The following is an 18,001-nucleotide window of genomic DNA, read 5'->3' as shown; positions in this document are numbered from 1 at the left end:
TGGAGTTGATAACCAGCATTGTAACAATGCAAATGCAGGATTATAAAACGATAACCTGGATATGTGGCCCAAGAACAAAACGTCATCAATACAACTAAATGCAATGCCACAAACAAATAAGCAAAACATAAATTAATATTACATCACTCACATAGTTCAATTTTAACAAGTTTACAGCTGTAGCTGCTTGTGTGCTGACACATTATTTTATAAATTAAATTTTTATAGTGCACTATCATTGCCTATTTTTGATAGGAGATTATGCTTTCAGCTTACTTTGTAAATAAGTATCAGATATTGTGTTACAAAATTAGTGTATTTGCCGAACACAATCTCTTTATCCATCCATCTATCCACTGTCTTCCACTTATTCCTGTTAAGGGTCGCGGGGGGGCTGGAGCCTGTCCCAGCGTCAACAGGCGAGAGGAGGGGTTCACCCTGGACAGGTCACCAGTCCATCGCAGGGCCAACATACATAGACAAACAACCATTCTCACCTAGGGTCAATTTAGAGTATCAATCAGCCTCGTCCCCTCTTGATGTCTTTGGACTGTGGGAGGAAGCTGGAGTACCAGAGAGAACCCACGCAGGAACAGGGAGAACATGGAGACTCCATACAGAAAGATCCCGCGCCCGAGCCGGGACTCGAACCCGGAACCTTCTTGCTGTGAGGCAGTGACAGTGCTAACCACTGCACCACCGTGCAGCCACAATCTCTTTATTTTAATATATTTTAAAACTATATTATATTATTAATGTCTAGGTTTTCAGTATCATATATTCATATATCACAATTCTTCTGACTGCTGTCAGTATATTTCCCAGATAAAATATATTTTGGAAATAGGCTTCAACTTCTCTTCAATTCCACTTGAGTTTACTTCTTTCATGTAGAGGTAGGGTCATGAACAACTTACACATTTTATAATTGTTGCATGATTAACTGGGCAACTGCCATGGGGCATCAAATACTTGAGTGCCTCAGGTTCATTGTTAGGCTACTAGTTCATTTGTTACTTTGAACTGAAATTCAAGGCAGTGCCTGTCTTCTAGAAAAAAAATCACATTTCTTATTTCTGTTCAAATTATGTGTACAAAGTGAATATTCATATTGAATAAATCCAGCTAGTTTATTTATTCAAAACTGAAAACAGAAATATATCATTTCTCTGCAACTGCTTTGTTAGTGACTAACTTATTGTCACCTTCTTCAAATAATTGCCTCAGTCACTTTTTGATAGTCATTCTTTTAACTTAAATCAACTCTTTATGATGTTTTGTTTTCAGTATTTTGTGTCTTCTGAAAAACTTGAAAAAATGACTAAGGCAATTATTTTAAGAAGGCAACGTTATCAAATATACAGGTCATCACCTAACCTGTAAAATTTGTAGAAATATTAAGCTACTCTGTTATCAGACCCTGTTGTCAGATGAAAGGAGCATATGTGCAAACATGCAACATTATGATAGCTAATAAAAACAGTCAATAACCAGTGTTATTAAGAAAAATGATTAAAAATGATTGCACAATCATGATTTTAGCCATGTGTTCCAGAGTTTTTAAGTTACAGAATGGTTAACAGTAACTAGGAGAGCAAATACGAAGTGGAGATTTGTTGGCATCCTCCCACAGTACTCCCACACAAGACCACAGTAGAATACAGTTCATCAGAGGCAAAGCCAAAGATTATTAAAAAAGAAAAGAAAAATCCATACATAACCACATTTCTGTAAAAATTTCAGGGATAGCTACTATGAAACCACCTTTTATGTCTTTCCGACAAGAGTCAACCTGATGCTACACACCATTTTACCTTTCAGATTGTCCAAAATTAATAAAATAATGAAGTTACTACTTTATTTGTAAGAGCATTGTTTCTGATTGTTTCTCAGTTTCACCAAACTTTTTTGAACCTTAATTTAGAATCTATTCAATGAAAGAGCATTCAGCACAGAGCATCAACTTCTCAGCCACGATTATCTTCTGATACAGAGAAGATAGAAGAAAACCTAAGATCATTACTAATAAAAGGAAATTGTTATACTACACATCAGAAGCTTTATTTTTTTAGGTGTTTTAGCATAGGATTCCATTCCTATTTGATAGCCCCCTTTTTTTTTCCAATTACATCACACTATCCAATTCCCTTAATCACATAGAATATGTTGGCAAACCGTCTGACTTGCACATAAATAAAATAAACTCTATGCTACAACAATTTGTTTTTCTTTCTTTGCTCCTATAGAAGACCCATGTTTACAAAAAAACTCTGCAGGCTCTCATCTACCCCATTTCTTGCACAACACCGCACAATTTTGAAGTCTGGACAGCCACCACTCCCACGTACTGCTACGAGTGTGAGGGTCTGCTTTGGGGCATTGCCCGGCAGGGTATGCGCTGTGCCGAGTGTGGAGTCAAAGTGCATGAGAAGTGCCAGGAGCTGCTGAATGCTGACTGCCTGCAGAGTGAGTAGAACTGGAGGGAGTCAGTCTTGTGGCAATGCTCATCATGCATAGAAAATGTTTTGGTATTTTCGTGTTAATTTTTCCATCCTGTCATTTATCAGGAGCAGCTGAGAAGAGCTCCAAGACGGGGTCAGAAGATAGGACGCAGCACATCATCATGGCAATGAAGGACAGGATGAAGATTCGTGAAAGAAACAAGCCAGAGATTTTTGAGGAGATCCGAAAGATTTTCAACATCCCTAAGATGCTACACGCCCAGCATATGAAAAACATCAAGCAGAGCGTCCTAGATGGCACCTCCAAGTGGTCGGCCAAGATCAGCATCAACAGTAAGTCCAATCAATTCGCATTTATGAACAGCTAACAAAATTCCCCATAAGGTAGAGTTACTGATATAGATAGTAGATATAATAATTAACTAGGAATAATAATACATTTCCATTCAGTGCTAATACACCGGTTTGGCAACAGACTGGTGCAATAAACTGGCTGTGCTCAAAAGCAGAAGTTCAGATGGGAATATTAAGAATAAGGTATTTAAATCTGAAAATGGAAACCGGTAGAAGTGCAAGGAATCCGATGAGGGTAGGAAGTACAGCTGGGGAATAATGACATGGGAAGGCAAACGGTACAGCAATGCGGGGGGGAGGGGTGGCAGGGTCTGAAATGGCAAACAACAGTTGTTAATGATGGCAGATGCTGTACAGAAAAAATAAATGAGAGAGAGAGAGATCAAGAAAGATGCAAGACATAAATAGATGATAGATATCCGAGCAGAGAAAGACGATGCCGACTTTACAGAACAAAGAGAACATCAAAACACTGATGAAACTAATTTGAAAGTGTGATTATGTGAGCAAAAACTGCCAGCTAAGCTAAAAACTTGATATGGGGTCACTTTTGTTCCTTTCTCTTCTTCCTCATTCATATTACTGTGTACACGCTCCAGGGAAAAGTCTCATAATTAATGCCCTCTTCATTTCACCCCTTGTTTATGTATAGAAATTGACCTGAAACTTTTCTAGCAGGTTGCAACCGTGTTTTCTTACTGATTATACAAAACAGTTTGTCACACTTTCTAGAAGCTGGTCCAGTTTGACAGCTGTGCAGATACAATGGCTTCCTCCCACAGTCCAAAGACATCAAGAGGGGACGAGGCTGATTGATACTCTAAATTGACCATAGGCGTGGCTGTGAATGTGAATGGTTGTCTGTCTCTATGTGTTGGCCCGGCGATTGACTGGCGACCCGTCCAGGGTGAACCCCACCTCTCGCTGCTGGGATAGACTCCAGCCCCCTCACGACCCTGAAAAGTATAAGTGAAAAAAAAAAGGATGGATGGAGCTCCATGGAAAATGAAAGAGTCCGCATTAAAGCACTTGATAATGCTGGATGGTCTCTTAGACAAATAGTGAGAGACAAAATGTTTACACAGTTGTAAATTATGCTTTGGAAGAAGATGGATGGATGGTTGGGTGGTTTTTCAACAGACGGATCTGTAGCACCATTTCATTAGATGTAATCTGAGCAACTATCAAAAAAACAAATTCAAACAATTCTATGTCAGCAGTATAAAGTGAAAAAGACAGTTTTATTTGCAGTAAAATTCTAGACCACTGCAGGAGAAGGTAGAATGGAAGAGCCTATGAAGAGTTTGAGGCTCTGTGCCAATGAGCAGCTGAATGAATGTGAGGTGAGGTGTCGCCGAACCAGAGCATCTCTGGTTTCCACAGATAAATGGCTAAAAAAATATTTATCTGTGCCACACATGAAATTTTCTTAGACAGACTCCTCTGTAAAATGAAGAAATTGTGGCTGGAATATTAATTTGAACAGATCAATGTCCACAACTCAGCTATCCCTCTTTTTCAAACATCAAGATGGCCACTGTTACCAAAGCAACCTGACACATCCCACTGTATATTGGCAGCAGTGTTGCTATGGCAGCCATCACACCTTGTCTCCCCAATCACGAGTAATGAGTTCATTTAAAGAAGAGCTACAGCATTCAGCTGGTTCTTTGTTGAAACTCATTCATGGTTAGGTGCATTGTCATCATCATCATCATCATCATCATCATCATCATCATCATCATCATCCTTGTCATCACTCATTCTTCTTGTCTAAGGAAGTCATATTCTTAGACTTTTAATTTGCAACCAAATATTTCCAAAATGTTTTGACATTCAGAATTTGTATTTCTAAAACTGAACATTTTTTTGGAGGAACAGAATGAAGAGCTGCTCTTCCGAATAAAATGACAGCCGTTTAAATCGGCTATGTAGTAGTAATATTACTACATGAATACAGAGTTGTAAAGCTAAATCATTTTTTCATCTCAAATGTTGAAACAATATTGACAACCTCAATTTGCATATTTCAGAAATTAGCTCTTCATTTTATCATCAGTTAGGTTATGATTGGACTGTCATTTTCCCATTCAGACTATCACAGGGATACAACCATCTGCCTGGCTCTGAGCCCTCTTCTTCTGGAACGAAGATACAAAGAGCTTCAAAATGTTTCTGAGTTGGCTTAACTCCTATCTGTGTGGTTTATTCTTAAAATTTTAACTTCAGGTGGAAGTGACAAGTTGTTTGAAAGTAACTGTAGTACTGTGTTGGAAATTATGGACCCCACATATAATCAGGCAACTTTTTTCTAAATGGCTGCTTATAACAACTTTCGAAGACAATATTTTTGACAGTCTGCATGTTTACATGCAATACAATAGTCCTCAAACTTGGAAATAAGTTAACATTTTTGCAGTCTTATTCCCTCATCTAAAAGTCAGTGGGTTTTTGATTTCTTGCAATCAGGTTCATACAAACTTGTGATATTTTAATTTATCTACAGCATAATTCTCTTTTAGAAACGTGATGGTGTTTGAGGTAATGTTGAAGTCATATTTACACATTGTAGTTCATTTATAGCATTAATTAGCTTTGTACTTGGAAGGATTTAGTGTCCCTCAAAAATCACAGAAGTTGTGTTCATTTGTGGAGATGATCTTACTGGACAAAAATGTGTAAGTCTCATAAGCTTTTATTTGCTTATTTTTGGCAGAGTTTTTAATGGCAACAAGTTTAGCAAGTGGGACGTGGTTCTCTTGATCCACGGCAGCTGCATACCTTCTGTTTTGTAGTTCCATGCTTCAGTGCTCCATAAAATCAGCATTACATTGTGGCGAGTGGACCAATTCCTATTTACACAATGCATCAAATGTGTTGTATGGTTATCACTGGCCTAATGATGTTACTGTGTTTGAAATGTAATGGATTCATGTTCAGGAAATACTGGATTGATGTACCACAGTTCATGTATCGTCAAGATGCAGCTGTAGTTATTGGCTGCAGCTATAAATAGTTCCAGTCATTAGTACTGGTTGCGCATCTCTCTTGTCTTCTCACCAGGATAAAGTTGAGTGAAGCCAGCAGGATGCAACAGTAGGATGAAAATTATTGGTGCTTGTTAAGGTTATATATATATATTTTTAAATCCATCCATCCATTTTCTTCCGCTTGTCCTGTTCAGGGTCGGGGGGGGGGGGGGTTGCTTGAGCCTATCCCAGCGGCATTCGGGTGAGACAGAGGGTTCACCCTGGACAGGTCACCAGTCCATCGCAGGGCCAGCATATATAGACAGACAACCATTGGTAGCCGGAGGACCTGGAGAGAGGCACTGGGATAACGTGGAAATTCCACACAGAAAGATCCCCTGCCCCAACCGGGACTCAAACCTGGAACCTTCTTGCTGTGAGGTGACAGTGCTAAGCATTGCACCACTGTGCCGCCTTAAAAAAACATCCTCTGCACCTAAAGCCTGATTTATGCTTCTGCGTCGCGTCGACGGCAGACCCCTATGCGGACCCTATGTGGAAGCCCGACGCGCGCCTCCAAAAAATCCTGACTACGCGTCGCGTCATTGCGTGGTGACGTGAACGTCGAGGACAGTGATTGGTCCGCTTAGAACGTAATTTCCGGTTCAGTCGCAGCCCTATGGTCGCAGCCAACAAGAACACCGCCATTTTCAAAGATTCTGTGGTGAAAGCTCCAAGAAAAAATGGACCAAGCCGAAGGAGGTGCGCTAGTACGACCACCTCTACAACTCCTTTTCACGGCACTATAAAGACTGTGACCCCCCCCCCCCCAGCAGCTTAGCGTTGAATTGCACAGCAACGCGTTCGTTCGACGCAGGTCATGTTACCTAGGGAGTCATTACCAGTGGCAAGCACATTAATAGTCTTGAAGTGTTCAGGTATACATGAACAGAAATTGCTCATTGTTACATTTATTGCTTGACAAATGACAATAAATACAATGTTTCCCCTGGGTTCACCGCTCAGGTGGGCGGGGGGGTATATAATGGTAGGGGAACACTGAATTCAATACAGAATTGTTTTATTCTGATTCATAAAACTTATCAGATTATAATTGCACTTAAATTGCGCTACTTTTGTCAACAACTGAAAGTTGCAAGTTGAAAGCAAGTTAAGACATAGCTCTTAATGAAATATGATATGGTAGCCAACATCTGCCTATGAGTCATGGAATTGTGTTACAAGGTTTTGCACAACTGTGTGGGTGATATTTTGAGTTGTGGTGTGTGTGTGTGTGTGTGTGTGTGTGTGTGTGTGTGTGTGTGTGTGTGTGTGTATGTGTGTGCGAATAAAAAACAGCAACATGACAGTATAAAGTGGGTGTTTGTTTTTCTTATGCAATTTTCATAGTCATTCTCCCTCTTTGTGTCATCAGTTGTGAGTGCGCAGGGTCTCCAGGCCAAGGACAGGACAGGCTCCAGTGACCCGTATGTCACCATCCAGGTGGGAAAGACCAAAAAGAGAACAAAGACCATCTATGGCAACCTGAACCCAGTCTGGGAAGAAAAGTTCAGCTTGTAAGTTCAGCTTTTTTCTATTGAACCTTCGGCATCCAGTACATTGGTTTCCCTGTCACAAGAACCTAGTTTAAAGGTTGAAGACCTGCAGTAAAAGATCTGCACATCCATGTTAAATCAACACAAAGGATTTCACTTAATTTGTTTAACTGAACTTCTACTCAGAAATGCGAGGGCATCTATGAACTGTACTTGTACTGTTTGTCTTTCCTCTCCTCTTGGTAGCTTTTTTGCCCCACAAAAGGGAGTGAGGGCCCAACTTTAGCAACAGGGAGGTGTGACTGTCAGAGCAGGAGGTCTGACAAAGCAGGGGCATGGACAAACAAGTGGCAAGTGGGCAAGTCTGTTTATTGCCAGAGTCGAAACCAGGAGATCAGTCCTCACAGGCAGAGGTATCAAAATTACTAAGCTAAACTTGAAGTCAAACTGAAACTGGGTCAGAATCCCAAAAGTCAAGGAATACATAAGGAAATGCTGGATACACTCACTGAAACAGACAAGATAATCCGGCACGTAAGGGATGGAGCACACAGTTTAAGAACACAAGGGGTGGAGAGACAATGACACACAGTTGAGAGACATTAAGGTAATGGTAATAGGAATAGGGAAATGACATAGACAAGAACGAATAAAATAAACAAGAGACAAGACAGAACAGAACCCAATGCTACACAAACCTAAAAGGTCCTGACAGGAGGCTGTCCAAATGGGCAACAAGTCCAATGGGGAAAGTTTAAGCAAGACAGAAACTGTTGGGCACGGTGACAATGGGCCGTGCAGCGTTGGGAGCCTTTCCTTAACCTCTCTATGAGAAGGCACATGGCAAGGACAAATGTCAGCTTGTCCTGGAGGAGGTTTCGCTCAGGGGTCGAGGAGGAATGGACCTGCAGGATGGCATGCAGCAGCAAGGAGCATGTACAAGGTCGGAGGGTGTGCTGGAGAGGAAAGTGTCCTTGCCTGAGATTTGGCAGTCAGAACCCCAGTGCATTAGGTTCAGGTTTCGAGCTGCTTTTGATTTCCTGCCCAGCCCATCCAATCTCCATCTCTGGGGCATGGGTAACTCTCCAGCTTGTGCTCTGTGCTCCAGGAAAGGCTCTCTGGAGCACAATCTAAGCAGCTGCTTGATAGCCCTGGGTGAGGGCCGCTACCAGTGTTGGCACGACCAGGTGCTGAAATCAGTTGTGGAAGCCATCTCCAAAGCTGTGGCCAAAAACAACACCAGCAATCAACAACATGGCAAGAGGAACATTGCCTTTGTCATGGCTGGAGAGCAGGACTTGGGAAAGCTGCTCAAGTTTCCAGACCACCTCACAACAATTTCCGTGAGGCCAGACATCGTGCTTTCATCAGTTTCCTCAAGGCAGGTGCTATTGATAGAACTGACAGTTCCCTGGGAGGATTGCATAGAGGAGGGGAACGAGTGGAAGCGGTCAAAGTATCAGGAGCTGGTCAAGCAATGAGAAGAAGAGGCTGGAAAGCATGCTGCGAGTCCATCGAAGTGGGGTGTAGAGGCTTTGCTGGCCACTCACTGTGCCAGGTATACACACTACTTGGCATCACAGGGGCTGCAAAAAGGAAAGCCATCAAGTCCACCATGGAGGCAGCAGAGAGAGCCTCCAGATGGCTTTGGATCAGGAGGATCGATCTGTGGGCCAATGCTACTGGGACACAAAACAGGGTCTGATCAACCCTGGCTGGGTCGCCTGAGGAAGGATGTATGATGTTGAAAGACCCGAAACGTCTGATGATCTCAGGAACATCACTGAAGATGTGTCCCAGTGCATCTTAGGATGTATCTTTCATTCTGGCAGCAGCTCAGGACATGAGCAACAGAAAATGGGTGACTGGAAGGCAAAGACACACTGATGATCTGGCAAATGGCATCTGCCAGCACAGAAGCATAAAAATCTAAAATGAATGTACTTTGCATCAATGTCTTCTTTAAAGAATAAGAATAAGATTACATTATTTATCCCACACTATGAATTTTAATATTTTAATTTTAATTTAAATATTAATATTCTATTATTAGGCTGCATGGTGGTGCAGTGGTTAGCACTGTGGCCTCACAGCAAGAAGGTTATGGGTTCAAGTCCCGGCTCGGGCTCGGGCGCGGGATCTTTCTGTGTGGAGTCTGCATGTTCTCCCTGTTCCTGTGTGGGTTCTCTCTGGGTACTCCGGCTTCCTCCCACCGTCCAAAGACATACAATTTGGGGACGAGGCTGATTGATACTCTAAATTGACCATAGGTGTGACTGTGAGCGTGAATGGTTGTTCGTCTCTGTATGTTGGCCCTGTGATGGACTGGCAACCTGTCCAGGGTGAACCCCGCCTCTCGCCCGTAGATGCTGGGATAGGCTCCAGCCCCCCCGCGACCCTTACTAGTAAGGAATAAGCGGAAGATGACGATGGATTCTATTATGATAATATTTTATGTATTTTGTAAAAATACCGTAGGGAAGTATTGTTAACGTTATAATGCTTTATAATGCCTCAGTCGCAGAGCCAAGTGCTTTCATGCCAATGTTCGGATAACATGACATAATGAAGTGATGACTAAATATGTACTCCTCCTTATAGTACATTTCCATCCATCCATCCATTTTCTTCCGCTTATCCTGTTAAGGGTCTGGGGGGGGGGGGGCTGGAGCCTATCCCAGCAACTTCTGGACAAGAGGCAGGGTACACCCTGGACAGGTTGCCAGTCCATCACAGGGCCAACACATATAGACAGACAACCATTCACACTCACAGTCACACCCATGGTCAATTGAGAGTATTCAATCAGGCTAGTCCCCATTTGCATGTCTTTGGACTGTGGGAGGAAGCCAGAGTACCAGAGAGAAACTTCTTGCTGTGAGGTGACAGTATGGCACCAGACACCACTAACCATTGCACCACCATGCCACCACAGTACATGTGTCTGGATGAATATGGATGTAACTTGTAGTTGACATGAGCCACAAGGTAGGAATTCCTCCACTGTGGTTTAACAGGCTCCTACTATTTGCATGATTTTTATACAGCGAGTGCCACAACTCATCAGACAGGATCAAGTTACGTGTTTGGGATGAGGACGATGATATTAAGTCGCGAGTAAAGCAGCGCTTGAAGAGGGAGTCTGATGATTTCCTGGGCCAGAGCATCATTGAAGTACGAACGCTGAGTGGAGAGATGGACGTCTGGTACAACTTGGGTATGTTGCCTCTTTTTGGGATTATGTGAAACAGTGCATGAGAGACTCACTGCTTTAGTTGTAAAACATTTTAGATTCAAAGTTGTTTGTGTGTGTGTGTGTGTGTGTGTGTGTGTGTGTGTGTGTGTGTGTGTGTGTGCGCGTGCGTGCACCTGTGTGTGTTTGTTAATGTCTCCATTTACAGAAAAAAGAACAGACAAGTCAGCGGTGTCTGGTGCCATACGTCTTCATATCAGTGTGGAGATTGAGGGAGAGGAAAAAGTGGCCCCCTACTATGTGCAGTACACATGCCTTCATGAGGTATACCCACCTACACGAGCACAAACACAAAATATACTATATAATTGTCATCTAAAACCTGTCAGCAAGCCTTCAATAATAACCTAAAACAAGAGGTCAACTAGTAATTGGTTTCTGGCTATGTATGTGTCTCTCACAACACAGACGGCATTTTATGCTGGCCATACACCAGCTCTTAAAACGATTTCAGTTTTGCAGACAAATTTCTAAGATCACAATAATAATACGAGTTTTGCTAAAGTTCTTGCACATTCCCATCACCTTGGCTGTTTTGCCATCATCAGCACATCTCAAAGTTCTCTTTTTTCCTTTATACAACCAGATACTAGGCTTGCAAATGGTGAAGTAAATATATTGCTGACACCTTCTGAGCATTCTTTGCAGCTTCTAATAGGAAGCAGCAACCTGGGTAACTCATAAAAATGTCAGCGACTCCAGGAAGGCAACACTGTGAATGCTGTGTCAGATGGTGTGCTATCCACTCCTCTCTGCTCACTGTTATGGCATCTCTTTAGGAAACAACTTGGATAATTTTCTTTTCACTGGTAATTGTTGGAGTTGCACATTATGAACAACCCAAATCAACAGTGAGTTATGAATGCATAAATAGTTCGTAAACATTATATTTTTGGGCTTTCTTTTCATCATTCAATTGGTCCCATCCATCCATCCATCCATCCATCCATCCATCCATCCATTTTCTTCCGCTTATCCTGTTAAGGGTAATGGGGGGGGCTGGAGCCTATCCCAGCAGCCTTCAGTGTGAGGCGGGGTTCACCCTGGGCGGGTCGCCAGTCCATCGCAGGGCCAACACACATAGACAGACAACCATTCATACTCACAGCCATGCCTGCGGTCAATTCAGAGCACTGTATATCATCATTTTTTATTTTCCAATTAGAAAAAGCTATGTGTATTTGTCCTATTTCTGTCACGGTGGTGCAGTGGTTAGCACTGTGGCCTCGTAGCAAGAAGGTTCAAGTTTCGAGCCCTGGCTCGGGCACGGGATCTTTCTGAGTGGAGTTTGCATGTTCTCCCTGTACCTGCGTGGGTTCTCTCTGGGTACTCCAGCTTCCTCCCACAGTCCAAAGACATGGAAGAGGGGACGAGGCTGATTGATACTCTAAATTGACCATAGGCGTGGCTGTGAATATGAATGGTTGTCTGTCTCTATGTGTTGGCCCGGCGATTGACTGGCGACCCGTCCAGGGTGAACCCCACCTCTCGCTGCTGGGATAGACTCCAGCCCCCTCACGACCCTGAAAAGTATAAGTGAAAAAAAAAAGGATGGATGGAGCTCCATGGAAAATGAAAGAGTCCGCATTAAAGCACTTGATAATGCTGGATGGTCTCTTAGACAAATAGTGAGAGACAAAATGTTTACACAGTTGTAAATTATGCTTTGGAGTCAATTGCCAAGAATGATACTTACAAATTGCACCAACATCAGCATCAACAGTGATGAATGCTTCTAGATCAGAGTCTGCGAAGGTCTCCAGAATGACCATAAGAAGACAACTGTTGGAACAAGGCTTAAAAGGAAGAATAGCTGCTAAGAAGCCATTTTTGAGGCCTGAAAACATTGGGAATTGCCTCAGATTTGCCAGGGAGCACAAAAAGTGGATTGCTGATGAATGGGAGAAGGTATTCTAAACTGACGAGTCCAAGTTTGAACTCTTTAGTCAGCATTGTTGTGTTTATGTCCACAGAAAATTTTGAGAACATTTGATGTCAGATGCATTAAACCCACAGTGTAACACGGTGGAGATTCAGTTACGGTATTGGGTTCTATTTGGTAAAATGGCATGGGCAAATTGGTGAAAATTGTTGTTATCATGAGCAAGAACGTCTACCACAGCATCTTATTGCATCATGGAATCCCTTCTGAATTGAATCTGATTGGTCATGGGTTCATATACCAAAAAGACAATGATCCCAAGTATGCTTCAAAGCTGTGCAGAGACTGTTTGACCAAGAAAAAGGAATCTGAAGGACTGGAACTGATGGACTGGCCAAGTCAAAGTCCAGATTTTAATCCTCTTGGACAAATTTAGGATTTAGAAGAACTCAATCACAAAAGAGTGTGTAGAAAAATACATAAAAACACTGCCAGCAAGAATGCAAGCTGTTATCAAGGCCAAAGGAGGCCATACAAAATATTTTTTGGGGTTATTGTGTGTGAGAAAGGACTATGTAGTTGATTCAGTTTGTTATTTGCCAAATAAATAACAATAACAATTTCATTTTAAACAAGTTTTTGAACAATTTCTATAATATGTATATTTTTCTTGTTTTTGACATGTGATCTTGTGTATTTGTTCAGTATTTCTTAAATTTTCCAATTAGAAAAAGCTATATGTATTTGTCCTATTTCTGTCCTCATTTGAGTTACTTTGTTAAATGCAAGTAAAATTGTAGGATATCTAAAGGGTATCTAAAAATGGACTCAATTTTATATAGCGCTTTTCTACCTTAGGGGCACTCAAAGCGCTTTACAGTGTCATCTCATTCACCCATTCACACACACACTCACACACTGATAGAGGCTGCCATACAAGGTGCCAACCTACTCATCAGGAGCAATTTTGGGTTCAGTATCTTGCTCAAGGACACTTTGACATGGTCACCGGGGTCGGAGATCGAACCAGCGACCCTGGTTGCTAGACGGCCACTCTACCCCTGAGCCATGCCGCCCACAAAAATAAAAATATATTAAACCAACATCAACCTAGATGCAGACAATTTTTCAGTGTGCAGAATAATGTTTCCTCTCAACTATGACCTAATATCTGAATACATGTAAAATCTTTATCAAGAGTTCAGTCCAAAAGTCTCACTTCACTATGTCAGCTGATCTGTGGGTAACTTATCTAAACATCTAGCTCTTGGTTGCTTCTCTAATAAACTTAAACTTAATAAACCTCTTTTTTTTCTAGAACATGTTCCATTTCTCAACGGATGTGGAGGGAGGTGGCTTGGTGAAGATCCCAGCAGCACAAGGAGATGATGCATGGAAGGTTTACTTTGATGAGGTGCAGCAGGAAATCGTGGACGAGTTCTGCATGCGTTATGGAATCGAGTCCATCTACCAGGCGATGACGTAAGCACCAGGCTATGATGTTAGCAGGAAATCAAATCAGGAAAACTTCACTTTAGTGTGCACAGTTTTATGAGTGTGAATGTGAGTGTGTGTGTGTGTGTGTGTGTGTGTGTGTGTGTGTGTGTGTGTGTGTGTGTGTGTGTTGAGGGGTGGAACACATCTGAATTTTGTGCAAAGATTAAATAGATGATAGCTATGCAGGAAAACTTTAGTTTCTGCTTGTCTCTGTAGTATTCTAGACTGTCAGGAATTTTTTAAAAACAAGCTGTTTTTATAACATTCTATTTAAAGTTCAGAATTTCAAATACTCTGTTCTTCCCTAACTGTGCTGAAAGTTGTAAAGGTCTGTATAGTGATGATGTCTTCTAATCCCACATTGTATGGGCCGGACTGGCAAAACACAGAAACAAAAATAAAATGAAGTAATGTTTGGTAATTATGTAGTTTTGGATGGTTGTATACATACAAAATGAGCTGTTGCTTATTAAAGAGGTGATATTAACTCAGGAAAAATGGAGGAAAATGCTTCTATGTCTCATCTATGATTAACCGCTTTTACTTTTTTCTGTTATCTCCCCCTGTTTTGTTTTTCTTCTATCTCTCCTCACTTTCATAATTATCCTGAACCCCTTCCTTCCTGCCTGCACACTCTTCCTACCTGGTTAATCATCTCCTCCTCCTCCCTCCATCCTGATCTCTGCTTGCCCTCTTTATGGCTTCTTAACCCCCCCCCCCCCCCCCCAAAGCCATTTTGCTTGTCTGTCCTCTAAGTACATGTTGTCAGGGGTGCCAGCAGTGATGAGCACCCTACTGGCCAACATCAATGCCTTCTACGCCCACCCCATCGCCTCCACCAATGTCTCTGCTCCAGCCAGATTTGCAGCCTCTAACTTTGGGGTAAGTGACCATAAGATAAAATAATACACATAATTGAAAACAAACCCAAAAGTCGAGCTGTCAGTTACTTTGATCTTTGACAGTACAAAACATTATCTGCTCATGCAATACCATAAAATTTTCATTCCCAAAAAAGAGGTAATCTCCAAGCCCATTGAACTAGTGGTGAAAGAAGGTGCTGTAGTTTATATTCATAACTTTGTCATGTTTTTCTGCTTTTCTGTTGTTGTATTCATGTCAGCACGCTTCTTTAGCGAGACGTTTAACAGAGACATTTCCCATCGGCCTAAAGATGCAATACATGCTTGGCTTTCAATTGATGGTCCATGATTGATCATGGACTATGTAAAAGAATGGACGTATTTTCACCCACTGGTTTACGGATTCCTCTTTTGAAGACTTGAGTTTGTCATTTTGGCTGTCAGTGTCAGCACCTTGACTGATCCAACCTGTGGTTTTTGTTTTGTTTCCATCACCAATATGTTTGAAAATTCAAATTATTGTCAACAATCAGATGTTATATCAATATTAGAAACATTATAACACTCAATTTTTGTGGCTCATATTTGCATGCAAAAAGAGATTACATACTCGTACTTTTAAAAAAAAATTATGAAAGAAACATACTGACATTGGACTGAAACACACTCTTTGTTCACGTAGCTATTTGACACCATCAATCTACCGACATCATTTATGAGAGCTGTCTCTGGCTTATTTGCCATGCACTTAGAATTTGTTGAATATTCTTCTGATGCAGCACAAGTGGTAAACATTAAAGATTTGTACATCATAATGAAACAAAAGCAGCTGTAATGTGATCAGTGTTTATCTAACAAATATTTGCCAGCCAAAAGTATATACCACGTTCAGTAATTTACCTGTCCTTGTCTCAAAGGCTCTTTGTCTTCGTTCAATGGTCTTCATTTTGCAATGCATGCAGAAAAACATACCTTCAATTCAAATTACAATAAAATGGCCATCAGTGCCCCACAATTAGTTGAAAGTAATGATAGTGACATATTACTGCCAAGGGAGGATCTATTTTATTGTTTGTGGATGAAATATTTTATTTTATTTTATTTATGTTGTTATGTCTTTTAAGAACATTGTGATTCACTCAAACATAATAATGTCTCGATGTTTTTGAGGCTCAGCTCATTGTAAAAACATTTTTCCTCATAACCTTTCAGTCTGCTTTTAGCTCACCCACACATTCACCTGAAGTCTTTTTTCTTGATATGGTTAGATTTAGAAATGTGAAGATAGCTTTTAGTTCAGTTAACATTGTGATGTCATGCAATCTGTCCTAAAGTTGAAAACCAGAAAATTGGTAACCATGTGGAGAACATGGATGATATTGACACAAAAATATATTAGAAATAAACAATAAACACATGAAATAATCTAAATCATGGAAACATACTGTATGACTGAGGTAAAAGTTTTTGTATGAATAAAGCCCCTTCCCCAAAACCTGTTAACACCTGATACCATCTGGCCTTTTTCTGCAATGGGAACTGGTTTAATTGGCATTCCTGTCATAGATCAAGTGACCTTACTGTAGATACAGGTGTTCATCTGTGATTGATATACACTCCCTACAAAATTTTGGTGAACACATTAATTTTCCACCATCTTCATACAACGGCTCTCATTTATCACACGAATGTACAACAGGAAACAGATGTCCAATCATTCCAATGCAGATCTCAACTTTGATCAATATGAACCTGAGCGGAGGCACTGATCAAATCTCACGTCAGCCTGACATTGTGTGTGCACAATTTCAACTCAGTTTGACGTGGTGAAGTCAGAAAATTGTTATGAGATCAATCTTACAGTCATCTAAGAACACACATCCACGCATTCATTTCAAAAAAGCTTATGAAAATATAGCTCATGATGATCAGACACAGCTACAGGGAGATAGTCATACATTCATAAGATATATTTAATGTATGGTAAACTGTTCATCAGAGGCAGAGTGCAGGTTAAAGTATGATATGATTGGTCGGCTGATCAGCATAATTATTTTTGTGCATAAAATAAGCACAGTAGTAAATAATGTCAGTACCCCAACCTGACTGGGATATCCCAGCTGTACTTTCTACAATGCTGTTTACTCTATTTTTACAGAAAAGAGAGTCTATTCATCTACTTGCAGTGGTTTTGACAGGGATCGAACTATTTTTTTTTAGCTGGTTTGGCTTCAACTACCCTGCATGTACAGTGAGACATTGGTAGAAGAAACATGCAGTTCAGTGTGGCTCAGTGGCCTCAGTTTGACCAAAAATAGGTATCACGAGGCTTCTCTGAGCAGATAACCTGGGTCATCAACAATATGAAAGCCTTAATAGGAGAGCCTCAGTTTGATTAAGATAGATGGCATGAGGTGTCTCAAGGGGGTCTGAATAACTCCTGGGATCCTTGGCAGTTGTTCATTTCCTCTACTGGGAGCTGAGTGATATACAACTTACTGCAGGTGGCATGTTGTTGCTTTAATGGGTCCGGGACACAACCCAACTTGCACCTCACCATGTGCATGTCTTGTTTTTGTTTTTGTTTTTGCCAGCTTGGTAATAAGTTTATTGGTCTCATTACGTTCCACTGACTTGTATTGAGCCATTTCTAGGTGTCTGGCTTATGAAGAGAAAGCCAGTTAATTGAGCAGCAGAACGCTCCTTCCATGAATGATTAGAGAAGAGCAGTCACACTGAAATTATTTGATGGTTATTCAGTTTTTGAGATAACAAGTAGAATAAGGGTATATCTAATTAAATGAATAGAATAAATGTTGTTCTTGGAAGACAGATGGATATACATACTTGTCAGTGATTCCATGGATTATGCACATTAGACTAGAATCAAGTGATGATTTGGGATAGGAAGCTTGGCACAACATCTAATTGTCCGACAGACTGACAAGTAAGGGCCCAGGTTTCTCACATACACACATCAGAGCAGAATGACACAGTAAGTAGATGATAGGCTAAACATATTGTGAATGGCTAGAATGATAGAGAGAAATCAGTGCTTGTGACTTAAAGGAACACGCCAATTTTTTGGGAAATATGCTTATTGTTCATCACTTTTAGTACCAGGCAAACATAGATACCCTTCTCTCCTCTCTACGTTTACCAAAG

General features: G+C 41.1%; 1 protein-coding gene across 1 annotated transcript in view; it reads left to right on the top strand.

The window, feature by feature from the left end:
* LOC147260366 (uncharacterized) overlaps positions 1-18,001 on the top strand; it is a 187,672-nt gene that overhangs the window by 119,969 nt on the left and 49,702 nt on the right. Inside the window, exons 16-22 of the mRNA XM_086206927.1 lie at positions 2,247-2,466; positions 2,568-2,795; positions 7,221-7,362; positions 10,389-10,558; positions 10,743-10,858; positions 13,795-13,958; positions 14,705-14,855. Coding sequence (XP_086063053.1) covers positions 2,247-2,466; positions 2,568-2,795; positions 7,221-7,362; positions 10,389-10,558; positions 10,743-10,858; positions 13,795-13,958; positions 14,705-14,855 — 1,191 coding nt within the window. The remainder of the gene's footprint in view (positions 1-2,246; positions 2,467-2,567; positions 2,796-7,220; positions 7,363-10,388; positions 10,559-10,742; positions 10,859-13,794; positions 13,959-14,704; positions 14,856-18,001) is intronic.

The sequence above is a fragment of the Aulostomus chinensis genome, chromosome 6 (assembly GCF_037954235.1).
Source record: "Aulostomus chinensis isolate RoL2024-O1b breed Wild chromosome 6, RoL_Achi_v1.0, whole genome shotgun sequence".
NCBI lineage: Eukaryota > Metazoa > Chordata > Actinopteri > Syngnathiformes > Aulostomidae > Aulostomus > Aulostomus chinensis.
Note: the sequence above shows the minus strand (reverse complement) of the source record. Positions and strands in the feature narration are given on the sequence as shown.